Source organism: Mandrillus leucophaeus, unplaced genomic scaffold (assembly GCF_000951045.1).
Source record: "Mandrillus leucophaeus isolate KB7577 unplaced genomic scaffold, Mleu.le_1.0 Scaffold915, whole genome shotgun sequence".
Taxonomy (NCBI): domain Eukaryota; kingdom Metazoa; phylum Chordata; class Mammalia; order Primates; family Cercopithecidae; genus Mandrillus; species Mandrillus leucophaeus.
The window spans coordinates 459,858-475,650 of NW_012109975.1; the positions used below are offsets into that span (position 1 = coordinate 459,858).

Here is a 15,793-nt window from a genome sequence, read left to right on the forward strand (position 1 = left end):
TTAAGCCTCTGGAGAAATGAGTTACTGTCTTATAGGGTACTCAGTCATTCATACTCAGCAAATACTTCTTTTTATGTACAGTTTGTGCGAGATGCTATGTTGGGTGTCTGTATATTCTGCTTGGGCATCAGATGAAAACTTTTCTAGGCACTCAGTCACGTAGCTGTTTTGGTTCACTTGCTGTCTTAGCTCTGTCTTCTGACAATAAGTGATTAGCTTTTTGTCATTGTTTCACTACCCTCTTTTAGAACCTTTTTCCTACTTACTCTCTATCATATGTTTTTCTCTTCTGTCATCTGAGTTCTGATTTCTCAGCTGGCTGTTTCCTTTCTTCTGTCTGTAACTTAAAAAGTTTTAAAGTTAAACTCTTTGTAATTTTGGATCATTCAGTACAGCCAGAATTTTTCTAAATATTCTTTTTACTATTAGTAATTGTTCACACAGTGTCAGCACCCCTGGCCCTGTTAGTATAATTATCATAAAAAATAAAGGCCTTACAATAATAACTAATATGTTTTATGCTTTTACCTTTTGTTTGGGTTGCCTTGCACTTCAGAATCACATAGGAAGAAAGAGAATGTCTTGGCTTTGTTGTTTAACAGGAAAATGCTTGGGGAAGGGGGTCTTTTCTTCAGTTTGTCTAGAGAAGACAGCAAACCATAGTGTGTTTTTACACTTTCTCAAAACCTTTTCCAGAACCCAGATATTCATATGTTACAATTAATTAAATCCATGTACATGGAGTCACTGTGTGATACTAAGTTGAAAATATAGAATAGGTCGCCCAGGTGCAGTGGCTCAGGCCTGTAATCCCAACACTTTGGGAGGCCAAGGTGGGCGGATGATTTGAGGTCAGGAGTTCGAGACCAGCCTGACCAACATGGAGAAACCCTGTCTCTACTAAAACTACAAAAATTAGCTGGGCATGGTGGCACATGCCTGTAATCCCAGCTACTTGGGAGGCTGAGGCAGGAGAATCACTTGAACCTGGGGGGCGGAAGTTGCAGTGAGCTGAGATTGTGCCATTGCATTCCATCCTGGGCAACAAGAACAAAACTCTGTCTCTCAAAAAAATATATATATATATTTTTCAAATATTTGTTCTACATATATAGAATACATATTCATAAATAAAATTCATAAATACAGAACCAGTATGTATATAGAATATATATAATATATTGGTTTTGTATTTATGAATCAAATTTGGAGTGAGAAGTTTTATAAATTTATAACCTTGGAAATTATTTGATACCTATCTATTAACAAAGATTCATATATTAATAGATTTTTCAGTGAAATAAAAGTCTCATGCTATAGCTCTTCATATATTAAATAAAAGTAATCCAACAGATTCTGACCATATACTGCCCTATTTTAAGGACCCCCTCTTTAGTTGTAAGAAGAACATGAATTTAAATTGCAAACAGAATTTTTAATATTTGTAATTTTTAAAAACAGAATTTTTAATATTTGCCTTTCCACTTTATTGATTTAGAAAAAGGTAAAATTATATTAGCAAGTCATAAGTTTGTAGTGTTAATAGTAATCTCAGAAGATTTAATATACTCATTCTTAGCCATGTTTAGAATTGAATATTTATGTTTAAAAATTATTTATTTTCATTCTTTGTTTTAAATAGTCCTGATAAACCTGTGAGTGTGAAAATAAGTTTTGAAGATGAACCAAGAAAGAAATATGTGGATGCTGAAACTTCATTATAGAACTGAACCAAGAGGCATTATACATATAGATATATACATATGTAAGGTGTGCGTATCATGTCACTATATATAAGAATATTGTATGTCATGCTGTTTATGTGTGACTACTGAGTTTTTAAAAGTAGTGTCTCGAGTTTGTAATGAGCACCGTGGAGACTATGTGTATAATGAAATGCTCTCTTTGAAGTGAGGTACATGGTTCTTAACTATTCAAATATTTATTCTGTTAGAAAAAAAAAAATTTCTGTTTTGCAATAGAAGGATGCGGAGAAATGCTTTCAGTCTGCTTTTCTTACATCTCTTTGTTCATCAATGGCAATTCATAAAAACCTTAAGTGATCCTTTGTTTATGTTTATAATTTTTATGTGTTTCTCGAAATTTTCACATATTATTTCACTTTTGTTAGTGCTTTATGGGAAGAATAGGGAGTCTGTACCAGTGCTGTGGGAAAAGTGAAAACATTTCAGGGCTTCTCTGTCTGTGTTTCATTTCTGTAGATGTCCATCATGTTTCACTAACTGGCGTTTTCTTAGCCATAGAGATGAATGTAGAACAATGGAAACTTTAATAATGATAGTTTTTAACTTTTATGTTTAAATTTTTTTTAATCTCAAAACCTTCATATCTGGGTATCCATTGTGACAGACAAGTACAATTGCAGGTGATTTGATAATTAAGCACCCATACCATTTATAACTTCATGAATTTAAAAAGTTATACAATGCCAGTTTGCAATAGTTAGATTTTGAAGCCTTTGTAGAATTTTTTTTTCTGAATCCTTATACTCTTTTAAATCCTATTTTTCCCACTCTGTTCTCTGCCTTGTCTCTCTTTGTCTTAAAATGGTTTCGTTTCCATCAGGTTCAAGTTATTGACTATTCCGTATAAGTAGTGGGCGTAAATTATCAGGAGTCAGAATTCTCTCAGATGGGTCTGTGATCAGTATTACTTTATTAAGAATTACCTTTCATTTTCTCTTTATGTTATTCTTTTGTAGATTACATTTAATAGCTTGTTACCTGTGATTTTATTTTAAAATATTTATTTTGATATGATGCTTAAATATTATATAAACATTTGGAAAAGTAACAAATAGAGTAAATTGTTCATGTAAATAGTTGGTGCTCACTTGCATTTATGTTTATTATCTTAAAGCAATTGATAGATTTTACATCTTTGATATAAAGCACTGCCATATTTATATTTTAAAAGGAAATTAGACATTTTATATGTAGCTCAGATTAATGGCATTTTTATTTTGTGTATTTGTTAGTTTTTGCTTTTCTGAGCTTTTTAAAGTCTAACAAATCTTGTTAGTCATCTTTTATATACTTTTAGCTCCACGTGAAATAAATAAATGTTGTTAAGCCTGTAGGACTGGATGAATGGGGTTGTGAAACTGATTTGACAAGAGAATAATTTACAAAAATCAAATGAGTATTGAGAAGCCACAGAAATATCAAAAATGGTGACATGACTATTAGGATGAAAATTTTAATGAAATTCCAATGCCCTTTAACCATATAATTAAATTATAAAAGTATACATAATTAATCTAATAAAGGATCATGAGGAATGCCAAAAGCTGAAATTTTAGCAAGTCTGGTGTTTTAAATTCATTATAAACTATTTATTAACTAAGATAATGTCCTCCTCTAAGACCATATTGTAAGAGTCTAGTTAAAATGATGGATTCAACTTCTGCCTTGGATGAGAGGTTGGAAATGTAGCTGCTTTTCTTTAGAAAATATATAGCTGTCATCATTTGGTACTGCCTAAAAAGAGTTAGACTCTATTGGCAATTGATAGAGTATTACCCACGGTGCTTATTATTGTTTATGAGCTTCCATTGTAATGATTCCTTTTCATTTGTAGCAGCATAATTATTTCCAAAGACCCCAGTATTTGCTGCTATTTTTAAAACTCCCCTGATGTACCTGAACAAGAGGATTTCCTCACATCATTTCCTTGTGTCTGGACATCGGGGGTAACAACTGTACTTACTCTACAGGAAGAAATTTTAAAACTGAAAACTACCTGGGATCATAGTGTTTCTGTGATTTTATTTAATTTATGTATAGTAAGTATCCAGTGCCAGAAAAACCGTCACTTGCAAAATACTTTGCACTCAAAATGTTTTCACAGTGCTTCTAATTTTACTGGTTTCTGCTTTCTTTTGACTACTTGACTGACAAAATGATCTGACTACTCCGTTTAAGAGCAAAGGTAACTCATGTTTAAGTAATTAACTGCTTGTTTTAAGTGATTATATTTCTTCCACTGTTTTTGAAAAATAATCATAGATAACATTCATTGAGACAGTGACAGATATAATTTACTACATATATTGATTTTTAAATAAAGTTGCCTTAAATAAGTGTATATAAGCAGTAGTAGTTGCTGTGTACTGATTTACCTCAAGGTGCAAAATAATTAAACCTGTACATATTCCATTTACAAAATAAATTCAGCCCTGCACTTTTCTTTAGATGCCTTGATTTCCAGAATGGAGCTTAGTGCTACTGAATACCCTGGCCACAGAGCCACCTCAGGATATTCTTTTCTCCACCCTAGTTTTATTTATTTATAGATACCTGTTTACAAAGTCTGTAGTAAATCCCGATGCTGACCATCTGAAATGTACTTTTTTCTGAATGCTGTTTCAATCTAAAATAGCAGCTTTTGAGAAAACAATGACGTAAATTCCTTATGATAAAAGGATGATTCTATATATTCTTTAATGATATTAAATATGCTGAAGCGAAGCACACAGTCTTTCTAAAGTGTGTGTGTGTTTGTGTGAATGTGAATGATTCTGATCTTATATCTGTTAAACGTCGTTTTAAAAAGCTGTGGCATACCATTGTTCATATTTGCCAAGTCTTCTGTAAAGATGTCTAGGACAAAATATTTTATGTGCTAATGCATGTATTTGTAAACCAGATTTGTTTACCACTCAAAATCAACTTGTTTTCTTCATCCAAAAAAGTTTATTTCTTCCACATACTTAAATTTTCTGTGTGGGTATAATAGCTTTCTAATTTTTTTCTTTCACAAAGGCAGGTTCAAAATTCTGTTGAAAGAAAAATGCTTTCTGAAACTGAGGTATAACACCAGAGTTTGCTGTTTAAAGGATTATATGATGTACATCAGTTCTATAAATGTGCTCAGCAGTTTAAGGTGTGAATCCTGTTTTAAAGTGCTCAGATTTCAACTGTGTAAGCCATTGATATAACATTGTAATTAAAAATGTTTATATGAAATAACTTAATGTTTTAAATTTATTTATGTAGATCGCATCATTTTTATCATATGCAGTGCAAATATGTGAGATGTCTTTTGGTTTATTCCAACAATTATTTATTTTAGAAAGTAAATTTAAAGACCTTAAGGACGTTCAAAGTTTAAAATAGTGTTCAAATTGCAAAATTTGGCCATCTTAATATAAATTGGTTTCTTTTCTGACTTTTCAAAAAGTAACATTAAGTGTCAATTATAGGAAAACATAGTTGGAAATGTAATCATCCAAAGATCATTTTAAAAATGAAATTTAATTAACACATACTGACTTCAACATTTGACTTACAGTAATTGTTAAACCCCAGGTTGTTTTTTTTTTTTTTTTTTTTTTTTGTTGCTTTGTTATTCAAGATTTTTTTTTTTTTTCCCCATGGGGGAGATTGTCTTCCAATGTTTACTATGTTTAAATAAATAAAAATTGAATTTTATTGTTCATTTATATAAAATTTGATACCTTGATGTAATTTCACAGTACAGTTCCAATTTTTATGGCTTTTATAATTACAATGATATTTTCTTCTATAATAAAATCCAAAGTAAACATTTAAATTGTAGAACTGATATTTTTTCATTTATATGAAGTATAAGCCTCTACCAGGTCTATATTGTGAATGATCCTGCCTTTCAAATTTGTTTCATAATTGTTAGATGAAAACTATTTTTTCGGAGATGTTACTGAAGTTGATTGAGCAATAAAAATCTACTTAATTAGTTGTTGGCTATTGTCTTTACTTTGTATTCTGATTATTAGGAGAACCACATCTCTGTCTCAGCTTGAGATGGGATAGGAGAGGAAGGTAAATGAGTGATGTCTGTTTCTGGCCTCCTAATATTCCTAGGCTTTGGTAGGAGAGAGAAAACAGGAAACGTTGTGAAAAAAATAAAACAGTGTTTGTTTCACAACAAACAGCGTTTGCTGGTTAAGAAATAATTGAAATTAAAGCTCTCTAAGAAAAGGCTGATCCATTTATTCCCCCTTGATTTTAGAAATCTTGCTGTGTGATGTGTAATGATTTTCATTATAATACTGAACTCTCCAGGGCTTTTCTTTCTTTCTCTGTTTTTTTTTTTTTTTTTTTTTTTTTTTTTTTTTTTTTTTGAGACGGGGTCTGGCTCTGTCACCCAGGCTGGAGTGCAGTGGCCCAATCTCAGCTCACTGCAACCTCTGGCTCGGGTTCACGCCATTCTCCTCCCTCAGCCTCCCGAGTAGCCTGGGACTACAGGCATCCGCCACCACACCCGGCTAATTTTTTGTATTTTTTTTTAGTAGAGACGGGGTTTCACTGTGTTAGCCAGGATGGTCCTCTTGATCTCCTGACCTCATGATCTGCCTGCCTTGGCCTCCCAAAGTGCTGGGATTACAGGCATGAACCCAGCCTCTTTCTTTGTTTTTAGTGACTAACTTTATTATGAATTATTTTCCTTAATAGAAAATTACAGGTCTCGGTGTGTTTCTCATTTGGCATGTGTGGAACACTTTCCTTTTGTGTTTTCTGCACTGAAAAACTTCTGATAACCTCACCATGAGTTTGATACCCTTTGGAATAAGATGGGGATAGACACTTATGTTTTTGGAAATTTCATTTGAAAATTTAGTTTACATTTATTTTAGGGAAATTTTTTTTGTCAATTTATAATTTCTAGCTACAGACCTTTGAGATTCTGTAGGAGGAGAGAGGAAAAGAGTAACTCTTTGATCTGGCCAATAAAGGCATATCTGATCTCTTAAGTATCAGTTCTTTTCATGGTGGACCCACACGTTCCTATCTCTATACTTTTAATGAAAACATTTCTGTTGTTTAGTAGACCTTCCTTTCTGCTTCTCTGCTTTTCTTTCAAAGCCCAATTTAAGTTCTGCCTTTACTTCAAATTGTACTCAGCCCTCTGCTTTCAGTCTACACGATCATTCTCATTCCTCCACTTAGATTTGTGTGTGTGTGGGGGGGGGCGGGGGTGTGTTTGTGTAAATAGCCTTATTCTAGACCATTGGGCTGAAGTCTTCTTATAAATTTTGGGAAGTGATTTTATCTTCTTGATGAGCTGATCCTGAATATCTACTTACATGCAGATTTGTTACTTTTATGCTGTAGTTAAGACATTACGCTGTTTTACTTTTGAACTGTATCATTTATGTTTTGCATTTCGTTTTAAAAAAGGCCTTAGAAAAAGATGTTTTCATAGTTTTGAGCCTTGCTATATAAGCTATAAGCTTGGGGCAAGATCTCTTGTGGGATTTTATTTTTTATCATGTTACAGAGGGACCCTTAACATTTGAGATGATAGTGTATGTGTCTTAGAGGCAGTGTCATTCTTGCCTCTTAATCTCTGCAGCTTTCAGGGAAGTTCGGGAATATTCTGGGATGGCTAAAACATTAGTTTAAGACTTTAATTTCACTGAGTAGTGGAAAGATGGGAAGCACAATTGGTATTCTGGTGAACATGAGAAGTTCAGTGGAGTCATGTCTCACTGCTTAATATTTATTTTTTGAGATAGAGTCTGGCTCTGTCTGTCTGGCTGGAGTGCAGTGGTGCGATCTTGGCTCACTGCACCTCCGCTTCCTGGGTTCAAGTAATTCTCGTGCCTCAGCCTCCTGAGTAACAGTCAGTAGCATGCGCCACCATGCCCGCTGATTTTTCTGTTTTTAGCAGAGATGGTTTGGCCATGATGGCCAGGCTGGTCTGAAACTCCTCACCTCAGGTGATCCTCCTGTCTTGGCCTCCCAAAGTGCTGGGATTACAGATATGAGCCACCAAGCCAGGCTGACTGCTTAATATGTAGAATGTGTGTATAGAATACTTTTTCTACTCAGCATCGGTCTTCCTGCCCCTGTCACCTTGTTTTGTTTTATTGGTAACATTAATCTTGATGGTTTTAATGTCCATCAATGATAGACTGGATTAAGAAAATGTGGCACATATACACCATGGAATACTATGCAACCATAAAAAAGGATGAGTTCATGTCCTTTGTAGGGACATGGATGAAGCTGGAAACCATCATTCTCAGCAAACTATTGCAAGGACAAAAAACCAAACACCACATGTTCTCATAGGTGGGAATTGAACAATGAGAACACTAGGACACAGGAAGAGGAACATCACACACCAGGGCCTGTCGTGGGGTGGGAGCAGGGGGGAGGGATAGCATTAGGAGAGAGATACACCTAATGTAAATGTGACGAGTTAATGGGTGCAGCACACCAACATGGCACATGTATACATATGTAACCTGCACGTTGTGCATATGTACCCTAGAACTTACATATAAAAAAAAATCTTGTTGGTTTTATGGTCTCCGAAGTTTAATTAGTTCTTCTATACTCACTGGAGTTTGGCTTTCATCTCGCCTTTCTGCATTTCCAAAATAGGGCCATCTTCATTTTAAAAGATGCTTTCAATTATGGAAGCCTAAGTATTGTTACCCCAATGTGCCTACTTACTATCCAAACCTGAAAAACGTTAGGGTTCACTGTATTCATTTAAAATCCAGTTTGGGAAGATGTAATCACCAGTGTTGACACACTCATGAGCGTTTAGTGATATTAAGATGAGGTTGAATAGGGCCCAGTACTCGAAGAAATCGTCAAAGGAGCATCATCGTGATTAAGACCAGACTCAAGTAGATGTTACCGTGACTCGCATCACTTACTAGCTCTGCCATACTGGACTACTTAGGAAACTTCTTGTGCCTCCGTTTTATAACTAAGTGAAATAAGGAAAGAATTTGAAATCGTGCCCAGCACAAAATTGAGCAGTCAGTAAATTGACATTTTTCATGTATTTAAAGTTACAGAATGTCAGGTATATTTTTAAAGCGTTATCTAATGCAGTTCAGAAATTTTAAAGACGCTTCAGACTTTCACAAAAGGTGGAGTGACTTGCCCAAGGCCACAAAACGAACTGGCAATAGTTGTACCACACAGGTTTCTTGAATCCCAGATCACTCTTTATTTTTGTGAAAAATATGGTGCTATGGCACCATATTCTCATTGCCTGTGGCTTGAGTAACTGAAGACGTTTTCACACCATATGAAAGATATTTAGCATGCTGCATTGATTCCTTATCAGATTAATCTTTGCTTTTAAAGAGAATTGATTTTTAGCCCATAGCGGTTCTTGAAAGTAAACACTCCAAGATGAAGCTGCCCTTTCCCATCAAAGGTTAGACACCCTAAATCCAGAAAAATCTTCAACATTTAGGAGACCTGTTCACAGGTAGCTCTAGGTTCCAGTGAAGTGGCTGCAGCACAGCCTTCAGCATCACTTGCCTCCTCTTCTGCTTGCAAGCTTGGTGGTGGACCTAGCGCGTCTCTGGTTGCTACGGCGATTCCCTGGCAGGCGTCATCCGTCGCTATGGCGCTCTGCACTGCGCAGCATGGCTGCTCCCGATTGGCTGAGGGGCCCCGGGAGGCGGAGGAAGAATTGTCGGCATTGGCCTGGCCAGCGCCGGTTGGTGGCCTGGAGGAGGATTTGATTGGAAAACCAACGGCGCAGCTGGCCGCGGTGTACTCGAGGTTGAGGGGACCGCGAGTAGGCTGGGGGGTGGACAGGACGGGCTAAGACTGGACGGGACCCCGGTCTGCAGCAGCAGGTGACAGCAGCAGGAACAATGAGAAGGAGATTGGCCTGAAGGAGGGACCGTCCCTCCGGCGCGGTGAGTAGGCGGGAGCCGCTGCCCGGCTGTGCCGGCGCGCAGCTTGAGTCAGGGTCTCCGGGGAGACGTCCTCAGGTGCCTGTGGAGCGGCCCCGAAGCCTCGGGAGCCAACTTCACTAGACAAGAGGCAGGGGTAGAGAATGCGGCTGTAGTGGGTAAGTGAGTCACTACGTGAGGCAGTCTTTTTCGAAGCAGGTGGGTTTGTGTTGGACGGATGGATGGTGGCAAAGCGCCATCAGCGATGCTTCTTGGCGCTTCCATTTTGATAACGGAATTATTCTGGTTAAATGGAGCCTGAATGTGTCTCTTCCAATCTGCTCCGACGCCTCTGGAGGTTCATTCTTCATCTCTGTGAGCGTCGCTTTTCTGCCTTCTCCTTACAGGATGCTGCTTTGACTTTGCCCCTTTGCTTTTCTGCTCCACTTCGGAGAGCCCTTCCACTTCCTCGCCTCAGGCACCACGTATCTGATGATGGTTAGAAAGCCTCCACCTGGAACCTAGCCTGCTCCACTAAGCGTCAGACGCCAAAATCCAGCTGCCAAGTTAATGCCACACATGTGCAACCCTGAACGCCATCTTCCCCACGCCTGCTACTGCTCTTGGATTCCACTATCCATTCAGTTTTCAAAACCTACACTCTAGACAACATCCATGACACTTACTGCTGCTTCCTCTGCATCTCTATCAATTATCAAGACTATCCCTTCTTAATAGATGTTGAATCAATTCCCACATTACCATCTCTGTTCTTACTGTCTCAATTTCCACCATCTCTTGGTTAAATTCAACATCCATCTGGCTTCTTTGATTCTAGTCTGGCCCTATCTGTCCAATTCACTTTTTTCCCACCATTGTTAAACTGATTTTTTTTTTCTTTGAGAAGGAGTCTTGCTCTGTTGCCAGACTGGAGTGCAGTGGAGCAATCTCAGCTCACTGCAACCTCCGCCTACCGGATTCAACCAATTCTCATGCCTCAGCCTCCAGAGTAGCTGGGATTACAGGCGCAAGCCACTTCGCCTGGCTAATTTTTGTATTTTTAGTAGAGAAGGGGTTTCACCATGTTGGCCAGGCTGGTCTCGAACTCGTGATCTCAGGTGATCCACCCGCCTCAGTCTCAGAATTACAGGCGTGAGCCATCGCGCCCGGCTAAACTGATCTTTTTACAACGCACATAAGGGCATTTCTCTTCCCTACCTAAAGTCCTGCAATGATTCCCCATTACCCTAATCCAATCTTTAGTTAGGCCTTCTATCAGCAGTTCCATCTTGATTGTTCCCAGAATATGTCACATTTTCTCCTGTGTGTAGTTATCTCACCTGTCGCTCACACTGCCTGGAATGGACTCTCCTTTTTGCACCCCCACACTCCTGCTCTCACTCCCCAATAATTTTCTGTATGTTGCTTGATTACTGTTTCTTTCTCTAGACTGCCTCTGTGATGGCAGAAGCCATCTTTGTCTCAGTCACTATTGTTATATATATCCAGCATTTAGCCCAGTACACGACATCATAACAGGTGTTCAACAAATACTTGTTAACTGGTTGAATCTCTAAAATGAGAAGTTACTATTTGCCATGGTATCTTTATTTCTTCCAGAAAAGTTAGAAATGACCAATGAAGCTTTTGGTTATAAAAGGTAAATGTTGAATTTACAGGTTTTACTTTAATTTCAAGACTGTCAGTAATTGGAAACTACTTCAATTCACAGTTTATGGTTTAAGCTATAATCATTATCACGGTAGCTGTTATTATATGACATAAGCTTAAAATGGTAAAGAGAGAGAGAGACAGTATAGCATGGTTTGCAAGAGCTAAGCTTTGGAGTCATACATACATAGGTTTGAATCCTAGCTCTAGCATTTTAGTTGTGTAACACATAACAAATCACTTAGCCTCTAGTCAGATTCTTTATCTGCACAATGGGCATATAATAGCACCTAGCTCATAGGATTGTTTTAAAGATTATATGTACATAATTCATACCAAAGGCATAGTGCTTTATATATAGTAAGCTTTCAAGCTTAAAGATGAACACACTGGGCCAGGCACGGTGGCTCATGCCTGTAATTCCAGCACTTTGGGAGGACGAGGTGGGTGGATCACCTGAGGTCAGGAGTTCAAGATCAGCCTGGCCAATATGGTGAAACCCCGTCTCTACAAAAAATACAAAATTAGCTGGGCGTGGTGGCCCAAGCCTATAATCCCCACTACTTGGGAGGCTGAAGCAGGAGAATCCCTTGAACTGGGAGACAGAGGTTGCAGTGAGCCAAGATCATGCCACACTGCTCTACAGCCTGGGCAACAAGAGTGAAACTCTGTCTCAAAAAAACAAAACAAACAAACAAAAAAAACCACCGAAGGCTAGAGTTGTGAAATTGGCATGGTCAGTTCACAAAAGGTAAAAATCAATCTTTTGATTCAGTCAAGTGCAATTTCTAGGACACCATCCTGTTGTTATAGTACTTGATCACAAACTTTTGTGTTTGGCGACAGCCTGATACCGCTCAGAGTCTCAATCATTCAGGGAGTATTTATTGACCATCTAATGGGTTTGGGGCTCCATGCCCAGTGCGGGTGAGCCAAAAGACAGTGCAACCAATAAAGTCTTCAGGAGGTGGAAGAAGGGCCTGGAATGTTACTCTGCCTGTCAGAGCCAGTCAAGCTTTGAGGCTGAAGTCAGAGTGAGCTGGGTTGAGCACTTGGATAGGCAGAGAGAAGCTGGAAGTTCATCCAGACAGTCAACAAATATTTGTTGAACACCTGGGCCTTCAGCAGTGAACAAAACAAAGGCACTATTATCTTTGGACAGTTCTCAGGGCACAGTAGAGCAGAGTTCACAGAACACAGATTCTCGAGTCAAACTGCTTGGGTTCTAATCCTAGCTCCCCAAATTCTAGATATGGGATTGGCAAGTTACTTAATCTTTCTGCACCTCAGTTTCCTCATCTGTAAAATGAGGTGGTTGTGAACATTACATGAATTAATATGGAAAAATTTCTTAGAACAATGGTCGTTATGCAGGAACTGCCATGTAAATGTTATTTATTTGTATTATGTTCTATTTGGAACACAATACGAGGAGAGAAATAAGTAAAGCAGGATGAGGGAATAGAAATAATCAGCTTGTGGATAGTGTGTATGACTTGGATTTGGGAATAAGTCTTACAGTTTCAAAGATTTCGTCTTCTAGATGAAAGTGAACTTTAAACAAACTCATGTATATGCCTGATATGTATCATGATTTAAGAAACAGGAATGGCCAGGCACGATGGCTCACACCTGTAATCCCAGCACTTTGGGAGGTCAAAGTGGGAGGATCACTTGAGGTCAGGAGTTCGAGACCAGCCTGGCCAACATGGTAAAACCCTGTCTCTACTAAAAATACAAAAATTAGCTGGGTGTGGTGACGTGTGCTGGTAATCCCAGCTACTCTGGAGTCTGAGACAGGAGAATCACTTGAACCTGGAAGGCGGAGGTTGCAGTCAGCCGAGATGGCACCACTGCACTCCAGCCTGGGCACAGAGCGGGACTCCATCTCAAAAAAAACACAAACAAACAAACAAAAACAAAAAAACAGGAATATGCGCACTGGATAAAATATATAGTTTTTCATTTGGTAAAATAATTCCTTATACTTATCTATAGGTCAGACTCCCCTCATCTCAGCTAAAATCTGCCATGGTCATAATGAAAGTCATGAACTTAAGTCCATAGAGTTGGCATCAATTCAAAGCTTATTAAATCTTATATTAGAAATAGTTACGATAGACACAGATTCTAGCTTCAAAGCAGTCAGCAGAATCACAGTGACAAAATGACAACTGACTGGCTCATGTCTACAAAAGATACCTAAGCACTCCTGTAAAAATTAAAGTAAAAACTACAAGCAGGACAGATAAAGCACAGCAGCCATAACACTGACTTTGGGCCATCAGGAAAAAGTTGCACAGTATTTAGTATATTTAGTAAAAGACAGGCAATTGTTAATATGAAAAGTATGAATAAAATAATATTTGTTTATTAAAGAAATAAGTATTTATCTAGAAAATTCACTTAGGTGAATAGAGAGCTGGATAAATGCCACCAATAAATGAGAGTTAGTACTGCATTAGGTTAACCGGAAGGGTTCTGCCTGGCCTCAAATCTCTGCTCTGCCACCTACCAGCTCTGGGACCTTGGCAAATGGATGAACCTCACTGGGCCTCATTTCCTTCATGTGTAAATTAGGGACTGTAAGGGTAGCTACCTTATAGATTCATTAGGTAATGTATAGAAAGCACTTAGAACAGTGCTAGCACCACCATATAAATGTTTGCTCTTATTATGACTGTTGTTATTACTAGGTATGAGATCTTGGTCAAGTTACTGGACATTTTAGTGCCTCAGTTTCTTCATCTGTAAGTTGGAGATATATTACTACCTCAAAGGGTTATTTTGAGGATTAAATGAATATACTAATGTGCTTGTAAGAATAACCCTTATTAGGTTTTTAAAAATTAAAATGAAAACCATTTATGACATTGAATTTAAACCCTATTTTTAATTTTATCTCTAGTATTTGTCATTAATGAGTCAAAATCAATGAATATAGACGAATGATTTAAAATAAATACACAGCCAGGTGCTGTGGCTCACACCTGTAATTCCAGCACTTTGGGAGGCCGAGGAGGGTGGATCATCTGAGGTCAGGACTTTGAGACCAGCCTGGCCAACATGGTGAAAGCCCGTCTCTACTAAAAATACAGAAAAAATAAAAATAAATAAAAATAAAAATTAGCCAGACATGGTGGTGGGCACCTGCAGTTCCAACCACTCGGGAGGCTGAGGCAGGAGAATTGCTTGAACCTGGGAGGCAGAGGTTGCAGTGAGCCGAGATCGTGCCACTGCACTCCAGCCTGGGTGACGAGTAAAACTCCATCTCAAAAAATAAATAAATAAAGTAAATACACAAGCTCTTCAAATGAAGTAATATTATCACCAGCCTGAGCGACACAGTGAGACCACACACTCCACACACACACACACACACAAAAGATGATACTTACAACAGCTATCATAACAGTAACACAGTTCTCTAGTTGTTGACAGTTCTAAAGGGATGTCACTCTATTTTATTTAGTCCCGACTGCCACCTTGTCATAGGCATGATGTTATTTCTATTTTTCGGCCAATGAGAAAATAGTCAGAGAAATCCAGTGACACTTTTGAGGTCACTCAGTGGGCAAGTGGAAACCAAGCCTCCTCTATCCCTGTTATTCTTTTTGACTATATTCCAGTGGTGTAACCAGGAGAATTCACATTCCCAGACTTGTCAACTTGCATCAGTGGAGACAGTGGCATTCATATAATACACATGTGTATGCTACACTTGACACAATGTGAATACTCATCTTTCCTTTAGGAAACATTATTGTCCTGTTCATGTATCCTTGAGGTAGTACGTCTTTAACATCAATGTAATACTTTATATTCTTTTCTTTGTAGCTTCCTTGTATTTATAGAGATATTTTGTCAAATCAACATGCTACAATCACTGGATACTAGTCAGCTGGGGCAAACTTAATTGCTGTTCTTTTTCATTGTCTTTACTCTCCATATCTACATCATGATATTCCAGTTATATTTGGAGCTTCGCAATCACATTTAACTTGGAATCTGTTCATTGATTGATTCATTCAGCAATTATTTATTGAATCCCTCTTTTATTATAAACTACAAAGTATGTGCTAGATACTGGGAATGAGCCAAAAAGCTGTTCTCCATATGCTTGACTAGTTTACAGTAAACTAATGGAGATGGACATATGTATTTATCGAATTATTACCTGAATCAGCCTCTTTGTGAAAAGCTGCAAGGCAATGCTTGGCGGGGTTGTGACCCTGTCTAGGAGGTCAGCCCAAAGAATGGATACTTCAGGCCGGGCGCGGTGGCTCAAGCGTGTAATCCCAGCACTTTGGGAGGCCGAGACGGGCGGTTCACGAGTTCAGGAGATCGAGACCATCCTGGCTAACACGGTGAAACCCCGTCTCTACTAAAAAATGCAAAAAACTAGCCGGGCGCGGTGGCGGCGCCTGTAGTCCCAGCTACTCGGGAGGCTGAGGCAGGAGAATGGCG

General features: G+C 38.2%; 2 protein-coding genes across 7 annotated transcripts in view; both read left to right on the forward strand.

Annotated features, from left to right (window-relative positions):
* The window catches only part of SLC4A7 (solute carrier family 4, sodium bicarbonate cotransporter, member 7), an 89,603-nt gene extending 83,865 nt beyond the window's left edge, over positions 1 to 5,738 (forward strand). For 2 of the 4 annotated variants that reach the window (XM_011969853.1, XM_011969856.1), the window contains one exon: positions 1,643 to 5,736. In XM_011969853.1, coding sequence (XP_011825243.1) covers positions 1,643 to 1,724 — 82 coding nt within the window. In that variant the 3' untranslated portion in view covers positions 1,725 to 5,736. Of the gene's footprint in view, positions 1 to 1,642 lie in introns of all 4 variants that reach the window. The other 2 variants (XM_011969855.1, XM_011969854.1) reach the window with 1 other exon arrangement.
* Positions 5,739 to 9,444: 3,706 nt separating this feature from the next.
* NEK10 (NIMA-related kinase 10) overlaps positions 9,445 to 15,793 on the forward strand; it is a 281,170-nt gene continuing 274,821 nt past the window's right edge. For 2 of the 3 annotated variants that reach the window (XM_011969857.1, XM_011969859.1), the window contains exons 1-2: positions 9,445 to 9,679; positions 11,276 to 11,315. The gene's annotated coding sequence lies outside the window, so the exon portion shown is untranslated. The remainder of the gene's footprint in view (positions 9,680 to 11,275; positions 11,316 to 15,793) is intronic. The other variant, XM_011969858.1, reaches the window with a different exon arrangement.